The sequence below is a fragment of the Odontesthes bonariensis genome, chromosome 13 (genome assembly GCF_027942865.1).
Source record: "Odontesthes bonariensis isolate fOdoBon6 chromosome 13, fOdoBon6.hap1, whole genome shotgun sequence".
In the NCBI taxonomy this organism is placed as follows: domain Eukaryota; kingdom Metazoa; phylum Chordata; class Actinopteri; order Atheriniformes; family Atherinopsidae; genus Odontesthes; species Odontesthes bonariensis.
The window spans coordinates 9,947,567-9,972,780 of record NC_134518.1 but is presented as its reverse complement, the minus strand read 5'-3'; the positions used below and the strand labels follow the sequence as shown (position 1 = coordinate 9,972,780).

The following is a 25,214-nucleotide window of genomic DNA, read 5'->3' as shown; positions in this document are numbered from 1 at the left end:
CCGCACTGTTAAGGCAGCTCCATATGATTGATGGTATAAATGGTGGGGCAAAGTTTAAGTTGAGATCTGAGGGGAACGTTTGCGTAGGGGCAGATTAGTGATTATCTTCACTTTGAATCACTGAAGTACTATCTTATTATTATATTATATTATATATTATTATTATCACTGTGTACTTTGCAAGTTCTCTTTGAATGCTTTTGTCCTCCAACAGTCGAAAGACCTACATGTTAGAAAAACTAAATTGTACCCAGGCTGTACCACGTAACAACTAATACAGACTGCTTTTGTGCAGTTGTGTGAATAAATCTATCGATATGTATATATATATATATTTTTATAGCCTATATATTTTTCGATCCTGCCTATCTTTACTTGGTTTGAAAGGAACATTCAGAGCAAATAATTGACAGATTTCTCTGTTTTTCTTGGCCGTAGGCTCATCTGAGGTGAAAAGTGCTCTGTTGAGTCAGTGCCATCCAGGTTGATCCATAACCCCTCCCCCGATGTGCTCATGGGGAAAAAAAAAACCGCTGCATGAATAGGTGAATGAGAGACAACTGATAAAAACAATACACACCTGTATGTTTTATTCACTTATAAATTATATACTTAAATATCTTTATGTGCACTGGTAAAAGTTCACAACCTACCTACGATGAACCAGTTCATCCCATCATCATGAATGTGAATAAATGATATTGATACATAGTGTAATTCATTGGTAAACAATGTAGAGCAGCAAGAGGGAGTAACTGTATCATCATTTAAAAGATACCCTGAAAATTTGTAAGCACATGAGTAGAGCAGTTTATGACAGATCTACATGTATAAATTATGACATCTCAGTTTTGACACTGAACTAAATTATTTTCTGTCAAATTCGAAGGGAACTGTCCGAGTTATTTTTAGCTGTGTGACATTAAAAACTAATATTCATAAAGTTGAAAACACTGTAAATTATATTTCTGCTAAAACAGAGACAACAATATGCAGATATGTGGAACAGACAACATTTACATATATAAAACCCAAGAAAGAAGCGCCTTGAGTCATTGCACTTGCAAAACATGCCTTTCACGTCAAAGTAAAATTAAAATTGTACTGGAAGATGTGGGAGTTAACAGACTGTAATGATGTGGAGGAGGATGGGTCGAGAGGGGATGGGGCAGTCAAAATATGAAAAAGCTTTTTAAGGTCTAGAGACAAATGGTTGAGTTTGAACAAACTTCTAACAACAACAACAAAAACTTCAGCAACAAAAGTTGACACTGCAGCGCACAGTATCTGAAGCAAAGCCATAAGGCAGACAGCTTAAAGTCTGCCAGCAGAGCATATTTATATTGTACAGTAAAAGTCAGAAAAGGAACATCTCTATCCACTCATTGTCTACAATGAGATTAACCGGACTGTAACTGTCACTCATACAACTTGTAGGTATGTTGATTTGAAATCTGTTCCAAGGGCATTTTTAGCATTGCATTTGTAAATACCAGAGTGTGTGAGTACAGGGTTTTGTATGACTAGACTACCCTCCTCTGTCATGTGAATTCCTCCCTGCACAGTATACCGGTTATGTGGAAGCAATGTTGTGCGCCCAGGTAACGTCCATGAGATATCTGGCTTGGGGATACCATTTGCGACACATTGTAGCATCACTGGTGTTCCCCGGATGACCCTGGTAATGGAGGCCAATGTGCTGGTGATCCGTGGTGGGTAAACCATCACTGCGACTGGGTAGGAGAATGCTGATGAACCAAAAGTGTTAGAGGCTTTGCAGATGTATGTTCCTTTGTCAAAAGTGGCCACCTGCCTGACTTGGAGGGTGCCATTGTTGAGGAGAGATATTCGGCCAAAGGTCTGAGGTTTGTCCAAAACAACACCATTGGGTAGGGTCCATGCGATTGATGCTTTCTGCCAGCCATCCACATTGCAAGGAAGGTTGAGATTGAGGCCATAAGTGATCTTTATCCCACCTGGATAAGTAAACTTATATCAGTAATTAGATTCAATGCAAATCAACAGATACAATAAACAAAAGGCAATATTCTTCACATGCTTTTAGAGCACTCGGAAATGTTTAATTCAGTTGACAATGATTCTGTTTTTTTTTTTTACCAGAGGTATAATTCCTTTTGAACTGAACATCTCTAAACCAAGTACACCTCTGAACACAGATATCATACTCAGGTGCAGACTAGACCATTTACAGAAAGTTGTCTTGCTCCAGCCTTGACGAAATTCTGAAGTGGCTACAAAGCATGCTATACATAGTGTCTATAGTCAACATTTGTTCAGTGGGAATCAGATAATCCAAATAGTTGTTAAATACATACCTGTAGATCCTCTGATGACTGGCTTTCTGCCAGCCTCCAGGGCATAACGTTTCTCTGCTTGTCCTGCCACATTTTTTGCCAGACACCTGTAGACTCCCTTATCAGTTGCAATTGTTTGAGAGATCTGCAGAGTTCCGTTACCAAAATGGTGGGTGAAGCGTTGAAGTCTAAGACCAGGTGGTAACATCGTCCCATTGGGTAACACCCATAAAAACTCTGGGTTTGGCTTGCCACGAGCAGGGCACTCCAGGATCAATTCACCTCCATCTTGCTTTATTGGTAAGATTTCAATATTGGGAACGGCAAAGCTAGGTTTCTCAGCTAACGATGCCACCTCTAATTCAACTGAAAGCGAGGCTTCACCCAAATGGTTTTTAGCTAGACATGTGTACCTGCCTTCATCTGCCTTCCTTACCCCCCTCAGTTCCAAGCTCCCATTTTTATGGACTTGGAAGCGACCTCCGAGGTAGGGTGTTGTGAGCGAATGACCATAAGGAGTTATCCACCAGACTTTTGGTGCAGGTTTTCCTTCCACTCTGCAATCTAGAAGGGCTGTTTGGTAGGAAATACCCAAAAGCTTTGCAGTACTCTTCCCTTTCATATTGTTGATAAAAGGCTCCTGGGGTTCAACTTCAACTATCATGTTTTTGATATCATCACCAGCTGAATTCCGTGCCACACATGCATATTTCCCTTCATCGGCCAGAGTCGCCTTCTTCACAACTAACATCCCATCTTCCATAATCCTAAATTTGTCTGATGACACTGGTATTACATCCTTTCGTGGAGAGAGCCACATGATTCTTGGTGTAGGTTCCCCAGTTGCCTGACACCTCAATTTAGCCGATTCCCCTAATTTTACTGTAACCAGTGATTGTGATTTGAATCCAATTTGTGGAGCATTTGGTTCTACTTTGACATTCACTTTTCTTTCATCTTTGCCGAGTTTGTTCTTAGCATGGCAAGTGTAGTCACCCTCATCTTTTTTGCCTATCTGCTGCAGAAGTAATGTTCCATTCCCAAACATGACATAACGGCGACTACGAAGGCCACTGTCATCTGATTGAAGAGCATTGTTGATTAAAGTTCCATCGGGAAGACTCCAGGAAACCTCCGGGTCAGGGAGGCCAGTTGCAACACAGTCCACCTAGGTGAGTGGAACAGAAAGTCAAATGCAACAAATTGTCCTTTTTAGTGTTTCTTTCTACTAACAATTGGACTATTGGGTTTTAACTAGGTTAAATACAAGATTAAAAGTAACAGGAAGCCAATAATAGATGTTTTGCATGACTACGCAACCCACCCTGACCAGTGGCCCAGGTTTTATTTTTTGTCAGATAGGTGGTATTGACAACTAGTCCTCAGTTTGAAACTAAACTAATTATGTTTTAGAAAGGATATTCAGCTTTAACTCAACTTTGAGCTTCAAGCACATACCTGGAAATTTTCTCCAAAAGTGACCCTGGTCTGTGCAGTCCTGACATGTTCAATTCTGGGAGGGGTCATCAACACCTCTAACTGTTAAAGTAAACACAATAAGCAGGTGGTTGAAAAAATAAAATGAAAATACTAACAATTTTGCATTTATCTACAAATTTGTAGAGTAAAAGTCATATGAAAAAATCAGCTGCATTTGGGAATCTTTCTCCTTTTGTCTGTCTGTTCTTTACTCGTCTTGGAAATGATTTATACAATATACTTCAAGCATGGCCAGCATGTCGCTGGGGACCTATGTGAGTGCACTTGTGTGCTTGAGGTCTTCCGGATTAGGGGTCACTTTATCGGGTCTTCACCTTTTCTGTGGGTTAGGGTTAGGGTTTTCTTTGTCTGTAGTGGTTCCCAAGTTCCTCCTGATGCAAGGGAACTCCTTAACAGGTAATATGCAATTATCTGTCAGCACACAGATTATGTGGCAATTCAGGCTTTATGATTGATTTGTAGTAACAAAGATAAAGCCACAAGTTCATATAGCAAGCCTATAACAGCAGGCACACGAACCAGTACTTCTAATCTCAAAGAAAACTGACACGTAATTAGAGACTTTGATGATTGAAACATTGAAAGACAAGCTGCTATAGCTTTATCCTTCAGCCAGGTGGTGTGTTATACTGTCAGTCTTCGAAACTCTTTGGAACATAGCAGACACTTTGAAAAAACACATGCCATGACTGACAATTGTCTATTACAAGCTAAATTGGGCAATCAGATTACTTCTTCATGTTAACATTATAAACTACTGTCATAAATAAAACACCTCTAAAGCTGCCAGTAGTAGTGACCAATCGGCAAACTATGGCTTGGCCAGAACTTTTGTGATTGTGATCTTGTAAAAAATGCATATCTTGTGCCTCACAAAGTATGTTTTAACCAGTCTTCATGTAGCAAAAAAAAAAAAAAAAAGTGTTAGGAAAGACCTCCTTTGTGATCCTCAAAGAAGATGCAAAATCAATATAGATTTTTTTGAGATTGTATAGCAGGAGCCTTTTTTAATCCTGACTGGATACATAGGCCTTTGAGGGTTAATAAGGTAGGGATTTCTATTTAAGAAAAAGTGCCTTGAGTTAGGAAATAGATTGAGACCAACTGTTAAGAATTAGCAGCAAAATAAACCTCAGGGCTGTCTGTCACTATCTGTCCTGTTCGTACCTGGAAGAGTTCCATGTCTTCTCCATTGGGACGCTGAAAGACACACTGGTAATTTCCACCATCGAGCTCTGTTAGCTGTAGAATCCTTAGAGTCCCATTACGGAAAACTTTAATTGGTCTCTCTGGGCTGAAGGAGGATGGGAGAAGACAAATGTGATTTAGATTAAAGCAGTCAATCAAGTTCAATGGCATGTTAAACCTTTTCACATATTTTAAAATTTTATCAGAGCTGTGGCGGTTCATGGAGTCACAATGGCAGATATTTCAGTTGCCTGTATCGATGCTCCAGGATGGTCTTGGAAGGCAGCTGCCAGACAGTCCCTCTTGAGGATCCAGTGGACTCAGGACAGTGGAGGTAGACAGCAGAACCATACATAGCTGAGACTTTATGTTGGAGTGACGGAGTGGCGTGGCGGTGGGTAGGAGGGATGGGAAGAGGAGGAGGCTGGCGGAAGATGGAGGAGGAATCTTCTCTCACCTCCAGCTGAACTGTTCTTTTTGCGATTCCCACTGTATTAGTGGCCAAACACTCGTACCTGTGAAGATTGACAGCAGCTCTGTGACATCTTTTCATCTCCTCCATTCTAGAGCCTCCCATACATGGTCAGGCAGTACTTGTTATAAGACATGCAAAGGCCTCAAAGACTGGCACATTTAATGACTAGGCCATTAAGTACTACAATTAAAAGAGATGTAACATTTGTACTGCTTAATTTCTGTTGCTACAAATTGAATAGATCAGCTGTTGATAATGTTTAGAACAGGTAAAAAAAATATGACTTTTCTGCCCAATGTGAATAACAATGGGCGTCATGCAATAACCGTTCGTACGCACAGATTTGTTCTTAAACTGTGCGTACGAGTGATGTAAGGAAATTTGCGCATTCACCAATCTTTTCGTATTTTACGTTTTCTTTCAGGTACGAACAGAATTCATGAGTGATCCAGACCTGTCGTAGGAGTTTCTTGAAATAGTCCGCTGTTATTCCAATCAAGTTTGCTTGACTAATGGATTGTATATTTAATTACTTTGAAGCAAACATACATTATAACTCATACTGATGCTGACATTGTTCTGTTTGACTTAAATTATGCACTAATTGAAGGTTAATTTGAATCTATATATAATCAGGTCAATGGGAAGCGTAACCAGCGGCTGACTTGCTACTTTTGGATGCCTTAGCGTGTCGGGCTCTTGAAGAGATCGTGTAGATATCCTTGCGGAGACAGTCGAATGGCTGGCATCGCGATTAAGACTGCCAAGGACTGTGCTGCTGCAAATATGCAGCTTGCTAGAGCCACAACTCCAGAGAGGAACACGCCGATCAAACCCAATTCCACCACATGTCCAGGTCCTCTCCACCCTTGGATTTTAAGCTACGGGAACTATTCAGAGGGAGATTGGAGACAGATCGGGGGTGTCCCAGTCCTCTGTGAGTCGTGCGCTCCCCTTGGTCATCAAAACTCTCATCAGTTTATCACCCATGGTACATCAAATTCCCATACGCCGCTGTCCAACAAGTACAAATTAAGAGGGACTTTCATGCCGTGGCTGGACTGCCAATAATAATTCATATTAAACCATTTTTTTTTTTTTTTTTCGGTGACATTACGAACTACAGGTGACAATGAATTAACAGCACTCCTAATTTCTTACCATTTCTTCGCTTTAGCAGGTCCTGTAATTCCACTGCTGACAAAAATGACAGATTTTCCTTTTTGGACCTCTGAAAGCAGAACTTCAGTCTCAGAGCCCGTAAAGTTGTTCTTTTTGCGCCTTGATGCCATTCTCATGACTCAACACTCAACACTTCCTGGCACAGGAACGAGGAAGCGTGGCCTTATATGGTATCATTTTGGGCGCGGAGCATGCAAATCTACTATCCTCGTGCACGTGCACTTAAATACGCACGGGTGGGATTCATCATTTACGCAGGTCGTTTACACACTTTTTCCGAAGTTAAGAGCATTTCTTGAATCTGACGTGACGTGTTCGTACTAGACCTTCGCATGAAAAAAGATAGAGAAATTTAGAGTAAAAATACGAAAATGTTCTTGCATGAGGCCCAATGTTTTTCTGCTGGTACTTTAAGCTATTTTTATGGACTATGATTACCAATACAATTAGTCAATAAAGATGAGTAAATTCCAGTTTTTCCACCAGCATAAAACATTTGAAATATGCTTCCTTTGGAGAAAAGACCAAATGTTAGAAGATTACTTAGTCAGTGAGTAATTTAATCGTGTCTTAGATGTTTACAGCCAGATGAGCTGAAAAGTTGCTCCTTTTGTAACTACTGTAAGGTTTCTGTGTTACCCTAACCCAAGTCAATGCTCACTGCCTGGCCACTTGGATTTATCTAAGCAAATAGGTAAGAGCCTCCCATTGAAGAAGTACTGCAATGATTATTTAACAATGACTACTCAACCCAAAGTGGGGCTGGGAGCAGCTTCTCATTTCTTAAACAACCACATCCTGTGGTCATAGAAAATTTAAGTCTCTTTTAGAGGGGGCAAATCATTAGTCTGCATCAAACAAACTGGGATAATAACTACACATTATTAAAACCTGAAAGGATCGCTGGTGAACCATCACCTTTGAGGAAGAAATGTGTACAATCACATTGCTAAGAGAACTCCAGGTATTAGGATTAAACTTCTGTGTGGCCTTAAGAAAACCATTTATAAGTTAAATTGTGTGGTCTGATGAGTCTAGATTTACACTTTCAGAGTAATGCATACATAAGAGAAACAGCAGGTGAAGTGGTGGAACATCATTCTTAGAGCCTACCATACAAGGCTATGGGGGCAGCATTATGATAAGAGGTCATTTCAGTTGGTCAGGCCAAGGTTCAACAATGTTATGTGTCCAAAAAGGTAGGTCAGCTGACTCCCTGAAGATGCTAAATGACAAGATTTTTCCATCAATAGATTTTGTTCTTGACTACACCAAGATTGATTGGGCTCAAATTGTGAAAGTTGAGAAGAGGGAGCATGAGATAATTTTCAAAAATAGATTGGCCACCACAGAGTCCAAAGCGTCACCCATTGAAAATATTTTAGATGTGCTGGAGAAGACTTTTTGCACCAATCCGACTCCCATCATCAGTACAAGATCTTGGAGAAAAGTTAATACAACTGTGGACAGAAATAAATGTTTTAACATCACAAAAGTTGGATGAATCAATTAAGCAAACTGCAAATACTGTAGGTGCCGCAATCAAATCTAAAACTGGTCAAACAAAATGTAACTTTTTTTTTTGGCCAAGCAGTAGACTTGTAAATGTGCCACCCATATCAGACAGTGACTTGCATCAGGTTATGACATCACCTTCCAAGAAAGCTTAATCTGCTCTGATTGGTCAGCCCCATGGGCTTGATAAGTCACCTCCCCATTCCACATCAGCTGCACAAAAATTTAAATCTTAAATATATATGAATAAGTAATTGGTCACAAACTTTGTTTAGGCCCCAGAAAGTAGGATAAGTCAATATTTTTGGAAACATTTTTTCAATCATTAAAAAAAAAAAACTGCATTTTTTTTCATCATTGTTGGGTCACAAATTGATGTAAAGAGGATCAACAGTACAGGACAGACCAATAGAAAAAGGACTTAAACCACACACTTGATTGGGAACTTTAAGATTCATAGGTGTTGATAACTGCATGTCCTTATTTAAGTTGATATTTGACTGGCACACTCAGACAGACAAGCATGTTAAAGCAGACAAAAAGAGGTGCACATCTCATACCTCCCTCCATCAGATGGCAGAAGATTCTTCACAAACAGTGTGCCGTTGGGGAAGACGAATAACCTGCGTCCGAGAAACTGTGATGGTTTAACGTGGATGCCCTCTGGCAGCATCCATTTCAGAGCAGGCACTGGCTCACCCTTCACAGAGCAGTGAACATACACACTCCTGCCTATTTAGGTGGGATTTAATTCGTTCAAATGAAAGAATAGATACATTTTGTTGTCAGCCACACAGAAGATGTTTTGTCAATAGGATGAACATTTATCGTATGTGTATTAATTTTTGTCTCATACCTGTTTGAATGATCACTGTGTCTGTTGCTCCTTCACCTATGCTTGGAGGCAGAGCTGCCACGTGGAGGTGATAAGTAATTGTATCAGCGCCAGCTGCATTGCTTGCAATGCATTTATAGTCCCCTTTGCTAGAGAAATTGGCAGAATGAATTTGCAGGGTTCCATTCTGAAGCAGAGATATTGCAAAGAGTAGAGTGTGAACTGTCCCGACTTCTCGAACAAATGTCCTGTCTGGGAGAATCCAGGAAATTTGGGCTGGTGGTTTTCCAGAGGCAAGGCAATCCAAAGTCACACTTTTCCCTAAGTAGATTGCTATCTCTGTGGACTTGGGCGGTTGGATCTTGGGGGCTTCAGTCTGAACAGCTAAAGTGATGACCATCCGATCTGATCCAAAGCTGTTGTGGGCTGTGCACAGGTACTGCCCTCGATCCTGAAGTTGGATATTTCTAATAACAAAGGTTCCATTTTTGAAGACTTCAAAACGGGGACCGTGTTTGGTGTTGGCTGGGATGGTGGCACCTGTTGAGAGAGCGTGCAAGACATAGTGAAAAAATAGGGAAGATTCTTTACAACCACTGCCTTTAGTGTTCCTCAGTAATTGTTTTAAAAAGAAGAGAAAAAAAACACAATGGCAAACCCAACTCTGGGTCAATAAGATGTATTGTATCTTACCTGTGGAGACCTTTGTCCAAGCGATGGTGGGATCAGGATTCCCATTAGCTTTGCATGGCAGGAACACATCATTCTCTGCCAGCACTGACACACTTGCTGTGGTCACTGTAGTGATGCGGGGTTTCATCCCTCCACCTCCTGCCCCCAACAGCCATGGGAAAGGAGGTGCAGCTGTGGGATGCCTAGAGCTGACTCGTCCTGCTTAGGAATACAACAAAGCAAAAAATAAAAAATTATTCAACACTTCACTTACATTTAATTTCTGTTCTGCACATACCTCCAACAGGCCACCCACCTCCAAGGAGAGCCAGAGAGGTGGTGGGGTGGTGAGGAAGAGGGGTCGGGTTGAAACCGTAGAATGAAGAATATGAAGGTTTAGTGGGGTTTGAGGGCAGCAGGTGGTACGTGTGAGGAGCAGTGGGTGCTGGCGGTTTAGGGCTGTGCGGCCTTTGTAGGGTTGGAGTGTTGGGTTTACGTGTGACGGGGGGTGGAGGATTGTAGTAGTTAGTGCGAGGTTTGGGTGTCGCTATCCTCCCCAACTGAACGATGCGATCGAGCTGCGCCTGAAAAAATCCAAAGCATTCAATTTCCAAGTGAATATTTGAATGCAGCTGTAATCAAAAGAATTTGAGTTGAGGCCAAATAGAGATTAAGAACAAGTTAGCAAACCATTTTTATATTTTTGATGGAGAAATAATGGAAAAATAGACAATCTTAGAGCCATTGAATTTTTCTCAAACTACTGAGTAAGTATAGGTGGGCAAAGACGTTAGATGATAAATGTTGTATATCCATTATTTTGCATGTAGGGACAGATATTTCATTGGTCTATAAGGTCTATAGAGTTTTGTGTCCGATATAGGCACTCAAAAATGAGTGAGAAGACACTAAAAAGTCGCATGAGATCTTTTGTAAAGTTTAAAAATTCATCATTCAAAAAGTATGAAATGTATCGATACGATATGTCTTATACTTCCTAAAAAACAATTATGGGTATCCATACAGTCTCAAGGTCACTGGTGATTTATTCTGTCAGAAACTTAGTTAAATTTGTTTGAAATGCCAACGTGTGTATTATTTTGTATGTAGGCAAAATCTGACATTTATGACCCTTGTGTTTCACAACATGTTTTAGCTCTGTATCTGTATTGAGCTAAAATGAAAAGCGGAAAAGAAAAATGTCTCAAGATTTTGTAGACTCTCGTGGCCCTTTTTTCAGTTATTTACAGTGGAGAGAGGACAGGAAAATGGGGCAGAGAGAGGGGGATTAAATGAAGCAAAGTCACGCTAGGCCAGGACGTAAACTTCAGCTTACTGCCATTATGATTTGTGGCCTCTTTACATTGGACATTGCTCCATCAGTTGGCCTAACTGGTACTCCAGAAATGTTGAAAACTAACTTAAACCTTGCAAACCAAATACATTTATGTCTACATAGGGAAAATTCTAGGCATATAATGTAAGTAGCCTCTTAGAAACTTTGAAGTTGCTTAATTGTTTTAAATCTGACCCATCATCTGTAAAAATGACTGTGACCTATCACAACAGTTTCTTTGTGACTCTAATATTAGCTACAACCCTTCATTTAGATTCACCTTTCACAAAAAAAAGAAACAAAATCAAACATCTGAGATTGGCCCACCTGCCTGAGTTGACATGGGATAATCCAATTGGAAGACAGTACCACAGTATCATATAATCAAAATCATGACAACTACAGCAGACAAGACTGTAAACTCTGTTGATCACTGGGTTGGATGATAAAAAACTGTGCTCGATGACCTCAAATGCCTGTCTCATGTACCACATTAAATGTAAAACTCCAGGTAACTTACTAACAAGTACAAAGCCAACATATTCATCTCACTCTTTAAAGTTTTTCTATAGGACATGTAAGAAAGAGAACATAAATTCAAATTAAAGAGACTCGCTGATCATTCGCGGCTAAGCTGCATGGTTAGAATTTCTGTTCTATTTGCAAAGCACATTTTGAATATTACATATACAAAGGCAAACAACAGAGAAGACGTGACTTTTCATGCATACCTACAACCCTTCTTATACCTGTCTGTATCTGTTCCTCAGCCTTGATAGAAATAGATGATCTCTTGCTGGGGCGAAAGGTTGATTTGGATGATGATTGGATAGTATGAATCTGGAGTTCTCTGTTCCAGGAACAGCAGGAGTGGGTTTTACTGTTTCAGCTGTGATCTCTGGTCGATTGGTCACAAACGAGCCGTGAGCCCAAGGGTGGGGGAGAGACCAAGGTCGATGAGTGGCTGCAGGGTGTGACCCAGGACCTAAGAGGAAACCATGCTTTGTAACTAGAATCGGATATTTATTTGAACATTACACCAATTCAGTATTAGTAGGTCAAATAAATGTCCTATTCTTTATTGTCGATTTAACTTGATTTGACAAAAGTTTTATAAAAGGAAATCATTACACAACAGCTGTATTTACCTTGTCTCGGGTGAGGTAATGATCTTTGACCTGGCCAGGAAGGGTAGATGGGGTAGTAATGTTGAGGATGGTGTTGTGATGGCCAGCGGGAGGTTGGAGGAACTCTGGGTGGGTGGGAATGCCTTCCTGGATTCATTTCACCCTGTCTTCCTGCATTTCTATCTTGGTTTGTGAGTGTTTTCCTTGAATTGGTAGTTTTTCCTCTTCCCTGGTTCGTCTGGTGAAGCCAAGGGTGAAGTGGCTCCATTATGGGGAAATGGTGGATTTCGGGCTTTTCAGTTGGCTTGTTTATCATTTTATTCTCTCTCTGTGTGACCTCTTCTTTTTCTCTGCCTCTTGTTGAAAACATATTGGTGGATGTAGGTTTTGCCCGGGCTGGTGTATCTTTTTCAGGTAGAGGTCGAATGTTAGGTCTTGGTCTGTTATGTGCTGGTAACCTGATGTTATCTTGCACGTTATAGCTCTGAGTAACCAACTCTATTTTTGAGTTGTCTTTCTCATTGCCCTCTGTAGCTATTCTGTGTTTTTCTTGCTCCTCCGTTGGAGTTATATCCTCCCTCTCTTTCTGTTGGACAAGATTTTTATTGTTCCTGCCATTCTCCTCAGTTGGTTGTCTCATCTCCACCCTCTCTATCTCAGTTTTCTCAATGTTTACAGGGTCTTTGGCAATCCTTAGAAATGGACTATCTAGCTTTGGAGTGGCAATTGTTTCTGGATTAGGTAGATTTTGTCCACCTACGTGGGGACCACTTTCGGTAAGTGATGGAGAAGTGGTTATGCTTCGTCCAGGATCTTGATTGTTCTGAGGGGTTTCATTGCTTAAATCTACCTTGTAGTTATATTCCTCATAGTACTCGTCGTCATCGTCTATCTGATACTCCTCAGATAAGGCTTCATTGTATTCCACTGTGGTTGGAACGGCTATTGTTGTTGTAGGAGCAGAGGTAGTTGTAGTTGTAGTGGTAGTTGTAGTTATAGTTGTGGTGGTTGTTGTTGGAATGGTAGTTGCAACTGGTCGAATAGTTGTTTGGGGCTTGTTTGATGAGTGGTAAAGATGTGGATAGATTCTCCTCATTGGGGGTTTTCTTTGTCTGTGAGGGGGCCTTCTCCTGTTAGACCAACCAGGAACAAATTTGGAGTTTCTTCTTCCCTCACCAAGGTGCTTATTTTCTGGTTGCTTGATGGGTTGATTAGTTCCAGTAATTTGGGGGTCTGTGACAGCCTCTACTTTTTCAATGATCCCATCAATATCCTGTTGGGATGGTGCTGTGCTTACTGGTGAAGCAGGTTGTAAAACCTTTGGCAGATTTTCCAGTGTTTCAGATCCTTCATATTTGGCAGATTTTGTTGTCTCAATGTATTGAGGTGTTGTAATGTGGTGTAAGTTGTTTGCAGTAGGAACAATTGTAGTTGCAAGTATAGTTGCAGTTTGGACTGTGACAGTACTGGGCTCCTCTAGTGACTGCTCTGTTGGCAGAGCAACACTTGGTCTAGCATTAGCTTTAGCCAATATCTCCGCCCAACGATTTGGATCTAATTCCTTAACAGATTTATTGGGTTTTCTCTTTGAATCTCTCATCCGTGTCCTTTTAAAAAAAGGCTTTCTTTGTGGTGCTCCTACCTTTTCAGGAAGCTCTGTAGCAAAAGGACGTTTAATTTCTTGATAATCTTGTCCTGAACCCTCTCCTTCCTCCACACCAAGTGGTAAGGTTGGCTGCTCTCTTTCAGTCTGTATTTTGGACTTATCTGAAGCCTTGTCTCCTGTGACTTCCACTATGTGGGACAGCATGTCAACTCCATACAGATTGGAGGCCAAGCAGCTATATTCACCTGCATCATCCTGTGTCAGCTTCTTTACTACCAAAGTCCCATTTTCCATCACTTCTGCCCTTCTCGTCTGCTGTGTGGGGAGGAGAACTTGGTTTTTGGGCAGGTACCACATGGTTTGGCTAGGCTGAACTGAGGTCACTTCACAAGGAAGAGAGAGAGAGTTCCCTTTCCTAACTATAATTTTCTGACCATTAAAAGCTGTGGGACCAAGTGAACGTTCTTTGATGGTAAGTCTCAATGACATCATGTCCACACCGGCTTTGGTTCTGATGACACAGTGGTAGAGACCTGAGTCAGATAGAGTGGCATTTAAAATTACAAGCTGCCCTCTTTCTGAAATTTCTATTTTATCCGTAGCATCTTCCACAGTGGACAAATCTGGAAGCATCCACTCCACTTTCACCTCTGGATCAGAAGTAATGACACTGCACTCCAAAAGAACCTTTGATCCATCGATAGCAGATTGAATCCGCCCAGCTGTCCCTCTACGAATTAGTGCCCAAGAAGTAGTAAAGTCATTATCATCCTCTTGCCCCCTATGACTGTTGAGGTCCTCTGTTATTAGAGTAGTGTAATCCATAACCAGTTTCTTTGTTGTTGTCTGCTGCCTATTTAGCTTCAAAGTGACTCTGGGTTGAAGTAGCCATGAAGGTTCTGCTACCAAATACCCTTTTAACTCTGTGAAATATGGGGAGTTTTCATTTACTGCCTGGACATACTGATAGGTCAGTCCGCTTGTATTTCCTCTCAGCTGACCTCTTTCCAAAATCGCTGGGCTTTCATAGTAATACGCAACCAATTGCCACAGATTTTGCAACATTTCTCGATCAATCTCACACTCTAGGACTGTCATCAATGTTACATTTACAGACAACTCCCCAGGTGACCGTGGATTTACACTCCATGTCATGGGTGAACTGTCTCCTGGATGGCGCACATCACATGCCACATGAGCATTGTTTCCGTGGCTGTCCGAGAGAACGATGGTAAGGTGGCCTAAAGGTTTTTCTAAATCCCGAGTGTATGGGACATCTGGCTCTGCTTCTGATTCAGCCCACACTGGATTGTCCCACTGTTTGAGAGGGGAGTGAAGAATTGGACGTTCACAGGTAAGCTTGTCTGCCACTAACCCTAGCAACTGTGTTCCATTCAGATGTTGAGGAAAAGAGCACTGAGGGCATGTCTCACTGGAGCCGCGTTCCTTCTTACATTTGACTACTCCTGGAAGAAAGAGAGAGTTGACAGTTAGGGAGATGTAAACAGTAATGCTAGTAATAATAAAGTATAAAGAATGCCAAGAAGAGGGAATATTGTAAATGGGGTTGCAGATAAAATGCCATCTCTATCATCTTCTAATACAGTTTGTAAAGTTCTGATCCTATTTTCTGTTGATGTGGGTTATAAACATAATGATACATTATCAACTGTGCTGATGATACAAACAGCAAGCATATGGGGCTGATCAAAGATGTTTTGTTAGGATGTCACAAATCAATAACAGACGTCTTTGGAAAATTACAAAATGAGAATGAAGGGTAAACTATTTGGTCATTTTATTGGAGCAAAAACAAAAGGGAATTAATTAGGAGTTTACATGTCCTGCAGAGGCCTCATGGGAGTACTGCAATATTAGCACTATTTGTTTTGCCTCATCTGTGCAAAAAGGATGCCCCCAATGCTTTTCCACCTTGGTAATTCACACATGCCAGACAGAGGTGTCTCAGCCCCACATCTATGTGTGCTTACACACATGAAGAAAGTGTTCCAAAATAAGTTCTGTGTTGTTTCCAGCATTTTGTTTAGAACACTCAGTGATGTCTCAGCAGTTGACAGCATAAATGGCATGGACAGAATGTATGGTACGTAGGAAAAAAAAAAGTTCAGATATTCTACTTCAACAATGAATTTGTCCAATTTTACCAAATGCTATTTTACAAAATGTAAGCCTAAGTAAGAAAAGATAACTGTTACACTCAGTTGGTTGCCATTTTTGTTGACTCAAACTCTGACTGTTTATTTTGGTTCAAGCAACTAAACCTCTTGGTCAGGGTTAGCTTAATACCAACAGGGTCAGGCTCCAGCCCCCCACAATCCTGAACAGGTTAAGATGGTATAGAGAAAAGATGGAAGAATGAATTGACATTGTCATTTACTCATTTTCCTCCCGATTTGAAAAACGTTACTACAGAAATTAAGAACAGATACTACTAACATTTCTACTGTGATAAGCTAAGACTTGTGATTTCACTCATATGTTTTTACCTTCATGTGTGGTGCTCCATTCCACCAACCAGTGGAGCTGACAGTCACAGGACCAGGGATTACCATGTAGCGTGAGGAGCTCGAGTCTGGAAGCTGTCTTTAGAGCTGCGGCAGGCAGTTGTTCCAGCAGGTTGTCTGATAGGTGTAGGTGTCTAAGACCAAAATACCATATTATTTTCTTCAACAGTTGGTCTCTGAGACAATGTATATTCTTTAATGCATTGCAGATGAAGAAGGGAAGCAAATACACTTTAAGCTAAGAGAACTTTCTTTTACAAAATGTTGCTGTTTGAAACACACTGCAACATCCCCAGCATAGGCAGCTCTTCCTCTGTGTGACCACCAACCCAGTCACCTGGGATATCTGTGATTGTCGCTGTAGTATTTTACCACTGACAGCTAACATTAATGTTTGTCGAAAGTTACACAGCTATGCTTGCCAACTGTACAAGGTTTAGCTTGCTAGTAGGCTAGTTTTAATGTCAGCAACCGATTGTTACCCTTAAAGCATTTAAAACAGAGTTTTTAAGATTGTTGTTTAAAGGTAAATTAACCTCTAAATCACAACAGTAATAATGACATTGATTAATATGGTAATACATATGTAAATTCTTTAACCAGCTCCTATTCACTATTTTTTCTTAGTTTGGAACTCAAGCGAGCTGCAGTGACTCATTGTAGGTATTATTTCTATTTAACGTTTTTATTTAACTGTAAAGTGTTGAACAGTTGTGTAGTTCTCTCTTTACACAGTTCCCTTTGTTTGAACTTTGAAATCTCACTTAACATAGCTAACTTGAGCACTCCACATCAAAGGGAACTACCCAAAGGTCTACCTGTTAGCAGTTAAGAGTATCAATCAAGAACTCTGATCAAACTGATCAAACTTCTGTAAGCAGGGTGCAAGGTCCCCTCATTATCTAAAGATGTACTATACATATGAATATTCTGTGCTAAAGTTCATTTAAATTTCAACATGAATGTCACCTCTTTGCTAGTTTCTTACTTAAGTCCAGAAGTCCAAAAGCTTCCTAGTATTGACACGGTTATAAAGGTATGAGGGTGGATCTCTTTGAGAAGGTTCCCTTCCAGTTGCAGGAGTTTTAGTGAAGTCAGGCCAGAAAAGGTGTAGGGTTCAATAAAGTCTATAAGGTTGTGGTCCAAGTGGAGACGGACCAAACCAACAAGACCCTCAAACAGACCAGGATTCACAGATGTTAGCTTGTTGTAACTCAGCTTCAAGATCTGTAAAAGAAAGAAAAAGAAAGGATGTACTTGCATTTACTAAACATAAAAACCACCTAGCAGTGATCGAATTAGGTGTAATTGATGTAATTGTGTTTCACCCAACTTGAGTAATGTGAATTCATACAAAGTCCAGAGTTTCTCATTTTACTTGTGATGCATTTGCATGGATCCTTGCTCTGCTTGAATTGCTAATTCAGCCTGTGATTTGAACCATATGAGCAACACTGAAGCAATCAAAGTGCAGCTGATCACTGGCTTAAATGTCGTTTAGGTAGAACAGAATTTCTTTGTTTCTGTTTCTGCAATACACTGTCTGTATTTGTGTTCGGGAGACCCAGTACTGTATGATTTATTTTTCTTGTGATATGCCTGCATAGAAGAAATCTAATGTCACATTTGAAAGGGGAAACTCATTTGACATGAAGCATGTAATGCAGAGCTGAACTTGGACCCGGAGTTAAGTCTCCACTTATGGCTTAACAAAGTCTGTTTTTTATCACAAATTACTCCAGCAAAGGTTCTGAGGCAGATGAGAGGAAAACAACATGTGCAAAACATTCAAGAAGGTTTATAAGAGTGCTTTACACAAACCAAAGGTGTCACGATTGCCATCAGTACACAAGCACTGTCTGTTGAGTTGGATCTGCTGAAACAATTGGATCAGAACAGAAAAACCAAAGTAGCTTACAGAGTTAAGTCCAGTAAATTTAGGAAGTTAATTATTGTTGACTGACGCCCAAAGTCAGTAATGAACAACGTGTAATAAACAGATATTTTTTTCAGTTTGTTTAGAGCTACGCACTGAAGTTTTATATAGTGCTGGCTAAAACTTACGAACCACCCCTCATTCCTTTACATGTTGCCAGGAAAATGGGAAACAGGTGCGGTGATTTATAGAAACGTGCAAACATGAAATGAAAAAGGAAATGAAATGGAAAAAATACTTTATTCATCCCAAAGGTAAATTATAATGTTGCAGTAAAATGTTTTAATGTTATTTATTATAAGCAGTTGCTACGTGTGGTTATTGCTGTTGGCAGGGATGACCTGTGTCGCTCTGTGTTGCAGTAGAGCTAAAGAAGTTTCTGACTGAACACACTGCATTGTTTTATTACTGTGTTATGTAGACAGTGATCATGTTTATTTAACATGAACACAGGTATTTTGTATTTTTCTACATGATTTCAAACTATTTTGAAAAAAAACCTTCCACGGTGAAAATTTTCACTGACTCTGAACTGGAAAACCGGAGTTTTTAGCTCGTAACATCAGATTATTCACCGCCATCTTCTTGGATTATGGGCCAGTCTTCTCTTTGTTTACAAGGCAATGATGAACTCAGCCAAGACAGCGCTGGTGCTAACCTTACTAACAGGACTTTTTACATGTTTGCACATTAATGTACAGTAACAAGCAGTGGACTATATTAAATATTGGAGGCATAAAAACATAGTATACTGCAACATAAATCAACAGTCCAACAACACCCGATGCCATTGTCACCAGTTCGGACCTGACCCAATTGGATCCCTAGTTAGTGGGACAACTATGAGAAAAAGGTGAGCAAATTTTGATATGTCCAGGACATTGCTGTTACATTTGACAGGGCAGGAACTTGTGATGCAATTACCTGTCATCATGTGAAGAAAAAATGTGTAAACACTGTTTCTTTTCAAACTTTATGTGATTTTTTAAGATGATTTTTTCAGGAGGACAAACCATATATTTTAAAATAAGATTGTTCATACGTACTTACCTCTTATCTTGGATTTAGTTTGAGTTGGCTGAGCGAAGTCTACAAAAAAGGAGGAGCTACAAAAAGTCTTAGATGAATAAAGGTGGAAAAAGTGTCAAAAATAAGGGAAGTGGAGGGCCGAATGTCTGTGTTTGCCTGGGGCTCCAAAATAAATAAATCCGCCCCTGTGCTGAGATACGCTATCTCATGTCTTTATGTCTTTAACACCTTATGTCAAACTGTTTTATCTTTGTCATTTTTGAGAAATATAACCAAAGAAATGGTGACAAAATATGAGTCTTTACATACAACAGACTGCTAGTAATAGAATTTAAAATTGCTTCTGTGCTAAGTTGTCTTTTATTTTTAGACACAACACTTGGTCCCTCAAGTTAGATGCCTTTTAATGTCTGAATGATTCATAGGTCAGTATCGGGGGCTTAAACAAACAAAAAATACATTCCTCTGAAAATGGTCAGGCAGCAGAACAGGACTGAAAATGATTGTAAAAACAGACGATGAAAAGCTTTGAAAAAACTTCAGAAAGCACGGACGAAACTACTTTAAAAAGATCAGAAGAACATTTGGATGTTTGAAAGCAAAATATATAGAAACATGTGTTAGCTCAAGACTTTTGCACAGTAATGTATGAAATGGCTCCATTCACACAGGTTGCAATTTAGATGAAAACATCGCACAGAAACACCCAAACAATACCTGTAGTGACCTCTGGCTGTAGAACGCTCCAGGGTGGACTGTGCTGATGTCGTTGCCGTGCAACATGAGCATTTCCAGCTGCCGTAGTGACCTGAGTTCTGACCCCTCCACCTCTGTCAGGCTGTTGTAACTGTAAGTGAGAAAATAAACAGAACTTGTCACGAAAGAGCACCAAAGGATCATAGGCCATTGGAAGACGGTGGACGAAAGGTATGACACTAATCATTTGGAATTCTGTGTTTGCAAGTGCCTGAGGAATATGATCATGCAAATTTAGAGAAAACACCGGTGGGAATGACAGATGGGAAGATGGAAGGAGGGGTACAGAAGCACCTCAGGCAACCTTTGACCCACAATGATTTTCTCCTTCTTAATACTTAGTACAGTATGTGTAGAGTATAGGAAGCAGAATTAAAATGATGTATCCTTTTATATCTGCCCAGTTTGCCTTTAGAAAGTTAGTTGATATCTGTGTCTTTTATTCTTATAAGACAGCAGTGCTCTGCCTTTTTTTTTTTAAGAGTTCAGGTTTCAGCATATCACAAAAGGCACACTATGTGGAACAGTAGACACCAGAACCAAAGATTATTCACAAAAAAAAGAAATACAGCAAAGCAACAAATCACAGTATCTGCCGGCAGGATCTGCCAGAGCATGATAGTTTTCACCATATGTCAGAGCTGTTGACAATGAGAAGCAGGGCTGTATCGACTGACCATCCTGCGCTGCAAAGCACAGAGTTGTGTGCTTCCCAGAGCGCAGTTATCCCTCCTCAATTGAACACACATGGGAGATTCCAGAGTTTGCGTTTTTCCACTACCGTCCATAAAAACAGCAAACTCACAATATATCATGCAGAGTGCACTTTCATCTAGAGTGTCTTTCAGCACCGTGAATGCACACATTTTAGTGTAGGTTTCCCCATTGGGAATTGAACCTCTAGCCTTGGCAGGGTTAATGCTTTGCTCTTATACCATAACGAAAGCTGCTGCATTCCATCAGTATATTGGAGATCCGGGCATTTACAGAGCAAATATTTGAGCAGATTGCAGCCAGTGAAAAACTAAACCGTCATGAACATGACATTTGACATATTCGTTTTTGGTAAAGACCCAGTGTGCAGAGGTATTTGTATTAAACATAGCCATAAAAATTCTGTTTTCATTTTTACGACACTTATACACTTATATACTTCATATTTAGGTTGTAAACTGTATAGTTTCCCTTCAACAAACTATAAACACTTAAATCTCATACGGGTTTATGTTTTATAAACTTGTTCAGTTGTGTTTAAAACTGGATTTATTTATTATTTATAAATCATATATTTATTTTTCAGTCGGATCTGTGCAGCCATTAACACACAGCAGGTGAGCACACCTAGTCAATTGACTGAGTAACCAGGATGAAGAACTTAGAACTCTTTTGATTAAATGTTTGTTGGTGTACAGTACAGTATCAGAAAGCTAGCCATTAAAACACATTGTCAAAATTAGAATAACCTGTTTAGCTCTTCCGAACTAAAATGGTGAGGTGATTATTTTAGTAGACTTGAGTAAAATTTGAAAAATATAAAAGTAAAATAAAAAGAGGCCGACCAAGCCACACATTTGCAAGAGCTTGCCTTTGACATGGAATAAAAATCACTTTGCCCGTGCCACTATTTAGATAATGCAAAAAACATACCATTTCAATAAATATTACATTTCTGCTCATCAGTGCTCCATCTCTCTTTATGTAAATTTTCTCGTCAGCGCTCAGTGTTGTTATGTCCTGCAGATTGTGACTGGCCTTAAAAATCCCTGTCAAGACCAAAAGCAATTACATTTGAGATTATGGTGCTTGCTATGCTCAGAACTAGCAGCGGCAGCCATGTTGACTGTTTTGCCACTGACGGGACATGTCCAGGTAGAATAGTGATGAAGGTACATGTCCTCAATAGAAAATCTGAACACGTTAGACGATGTCGTATTCTGGGACGGGAGCGCCATCTTGTGAGGAACACTCTCCCATTACCTCCATTTAAGACCATTGCTGTCTGGTTAGATTTAGTTTTGTTCGGATGCTTGAAGGTGTGGTAAATGTTTCAGTGTAAAAAGATAAATAGTCAAGAAACAAGCGTTTATGCAATCCAAGGCACTAAATGTACAGCTGTACCTTAATTCTATTATTCTCTCTCAATAGCGCCTAATTCCAAATGAAGTAGAACCTGAAAGTAAATACAGTGCTACATGGAAACCTAATGTGACGGTTATAAACTTCCATCCCTTGTGATTAGATGCATTTCGTGTCACTTTCCATGAATCTTGTACAGCATCTATAATGACTTGTACTTTGAGCTGTCACCATTCAAAATTAATCATATCATTACAATTATTTAAGATGAATCATGATCAGGGTAACATAATGGCCATGATCATAGGCGTAGGAACCAGGGGGGGACAGGCGCATTTGTCCCACCCAAGAATTATCTGTCAGGTTTCCCATTCACTCTTCACTCACTGTGCAGCTGTGTGCAACTGACATATTTTTCCACATGGTTTCCCATCATTTCATGGAGTTAATTGACTGACTCATAAAGCTGGCACTTTTTTAATGGTGTCATCTTGTTTCGTCCTTCTCCTTCAGCCAGTGGACATGTTTCATCTTCTTTTTTACCATGCCATCTTCCATTCCACTTACTGAGAAGTTCCTTTTACCAATGATAATGAATCTGTATTTATCGCAGCAGCTCCACAGCAGGCGTTTATTACAGCAGGCAGCATTTCTCGAAACTTAAGCCAAAGGAAAACAGGCCGCTGAGTGGAAATAAAACACCCAAACATATCTGGTATAAACTTAGACCAAAAGCTATGCATTAGAGACAAAAATCCCCAGTTCCACACCCCACTGTTAAAGGTGGTCCAGTGTCTAGAAAGTTACAGCCTGCAAAAGGAGTGGTCCCATTCTAAATGTCTCCTCTGACAGATGGTGGTTCTGTTGCACAAAAAGACACCGCCATAAGGAATCAAAAGGGAATAAAAAAAAGCAACATTGTGCAACATCTGTTATCTGCTGTCAACTGGGCCAAGTGGCAAACTGAAAGCAGTGGAAACAAGAAATCAAAATAGACTTCGCAACTTTTGAAATTATGACTTTCATTTTAAGATGACACCATGGAGAATTTCATCAGTACGAAGGTCTCCTCTGTTGTTTTGCTGCTTTTTCAGCTGCTGCCTTGCACTCTCTATTACAGTAATTGTGTCTCATTGACTGAGTGTGTCTTTTGTGTCGTTTTCAGAAGATGAAGTTATTCATAAGTAAACGTTGATCTGAAGGATATGGTGAAATTTAATATAAGTAACCTAATACTAAACCTTTCCTCGCCTTCTTGCTTGCTAGATAAAACATCTTAGATATTTTCTTGTGTGATAAATGTTTCCACTATGAGCGTTTTTTGGAGATAGTTTACCTCATACAGACTGCAGCTTGATACCACAAAATAGCTTTCCAAATATATACCTCCTGCAATGTTTCATATTTTTTTCCAGTGGTGAATGGCTGCAAAACTACTCTTCTGACAGATGTAATACATTTGAAAGGCAGTAAATGGTCTTTTCCACTGTAAAGCCTCACTTTCAAATGGGAACCCTTCTGTGAACAGTGGAGTTGCTCTGACCACTGCTCACCAAGTATTTTTGCCATGTGAGTATGCACTGTTTGGAGCCAATAAGGCCAGAAACAGTGGCTGGGGCATTACTCTGCTATAGTGCAGAGCAGTTAAAGCCCCAACCACAATACAAAGATCCACATGGAAATGATTAGATTTAGTTTAGAACCACATGTTGGGGCTAAGGCCTTATCTCACGGGTTCCAAACAGATGCTGTCAATTAAACACACCATGAGCCACTTGCTCATTACCTCACTCGTGACTTTGCACTTCATGCCGGATGAAGGTGTATTTTGTTTTTATGGCAGGTTGACGTTATCTTTTCATGATCTTACCTCCTGCGGCAAGAGAATAACTTCTCTGAAGGATCCATGGCATGAAAAATGGTCTAAAACGAACTATCTTGCAAACCAAAAAGTATTTGCCTCAGCATTTTGGTTTGTGAGACAGCTTTGATCATTTGTTGATTAATGAAAACATTTCACCTACTCTGCATTCCACCAGACTTACTGCAGAGTGTTTAGTTTTCTTCCCTTCGACTGGCATCAATAACAATGTCTAAATTCTGCTTTGTTCATGTGAGTTTAAGCCCAATAATTGAGTCTTACCCCAGGTTGAGCCTTTCTGTGCCTTTAGGGAAGGCTTTTGGTATGGTGGTGAGGTGTCGGAACGTGCAGTGGACCTCTTTGACACCTGGGCAGCTACAGCTCCGTGGACAGAATGGGACACCGTGGACAGGGGCAATCTATGGGATGTGCGAAGCAGAGGTTTGAAGGTGAAAACGAACGACAGAATTTAAGAAAATTCCGAACAAACAGTCATTTGAATAAAAGAAAGGTGGGCTGGGACAAAAAAAACCCTGGCCATGTGTGAAAGAAGCTAAATTCTAAGAGTCTAAATCTAAGTCTAGAAAAGAAAATGTTTATTTCTAAAGAATTAATACATATTTACTTCTAATATATCTAAATTGCCCTCACAACTCTTCCCAATCATCCAACACCCTATGCATTGTAATTTAAGTCTTCCATATTAAAACAGGGTCCATAATAAATCAAGAGTTTATGAAATAAAGATTTACCGTTTGCAGAAGCAGTGATGAGAAGAGCAGAGGAAACCATGCTGCAGCCAACCTGCAGATGCTTTTGGTGCACCACCACAGCACCATGACTGGATGGCTGTCAGATCACTCACGCCATGAACATAACCTGCAGCGGGAAGAAACGGATCGATTGGAATAAACGGATTAGCAACAACAAAAATGTTGGAGTTGACAGTCGAAACAATGAAAAGAGGTTGGTTTTGACTAATTTTGAAGTAAGTACAAACAAAATGGGAAAGTCGTAAAAGAGAAAACATACAGGCTGACCAAGCAAGAAATCATCGTCGCAGGACAGAAAACTCAAAGAAATACGCAAGTCAATCGTTGTTTTCCTCAGAAGATACAGACATTACCTGACTTTCTCTGCCTCTAACTGTCTGATACCAGTCGCCTTCGTTTAATCAGTTTGTTCGGTTAGGACATGAGATTTAGGGCACTCATTTTTTAATGATGCATACTCCCTGTTCGAAAGCAACTAAGACGTGACGATGTGCATATACTGCGGGC

General features: G+C 40.2%; 1 protein-coding gene across 1 annotated transcript; it reads right to left on the bottom strand.

Annotated features, from left to right (window-relative positions):
- Window positions 1-616: 616 nt before the first annotated feature.
- Window positions 617-24,773, bottom strand: LOC142397484 (matrix-remodeling-associated protein 5). Its single transcript, XM_075480875.1, has 16 exons — window positions 24,687-24,773; window positions 24,217-24,353; window positions 19,959-20,088; window positions 17,265-17,503; window positions 16,259-16,410; window positions 12,167-15,217; window positions 11,768-12,003; window positions 9,981-10,266; window positions 9,704-9,904; window positions 9,032-9,550; window positions 8,736-8,907; window positions 5,255-5,518; window positions 4,983-5,109; window positions 3,774-3,854; window positions 2,337-3,483; window positions 617-1,976 (listed from the first exon to the last, which is right to left on the bottom strand). The coding sequence occupies exons 1-16, from the start codon at window positions 24,771-24,773 to the stop codon at window positions 1,423-1,425; spliced, it is 7,383 nt and encodes a 2,460-aa protein (XP_075336990.1). The 3' UTR covers window positions 617-1,422.
- Between the last annotated feature and the right edge of the window lie 441 nt (window positions 24,774-25,214).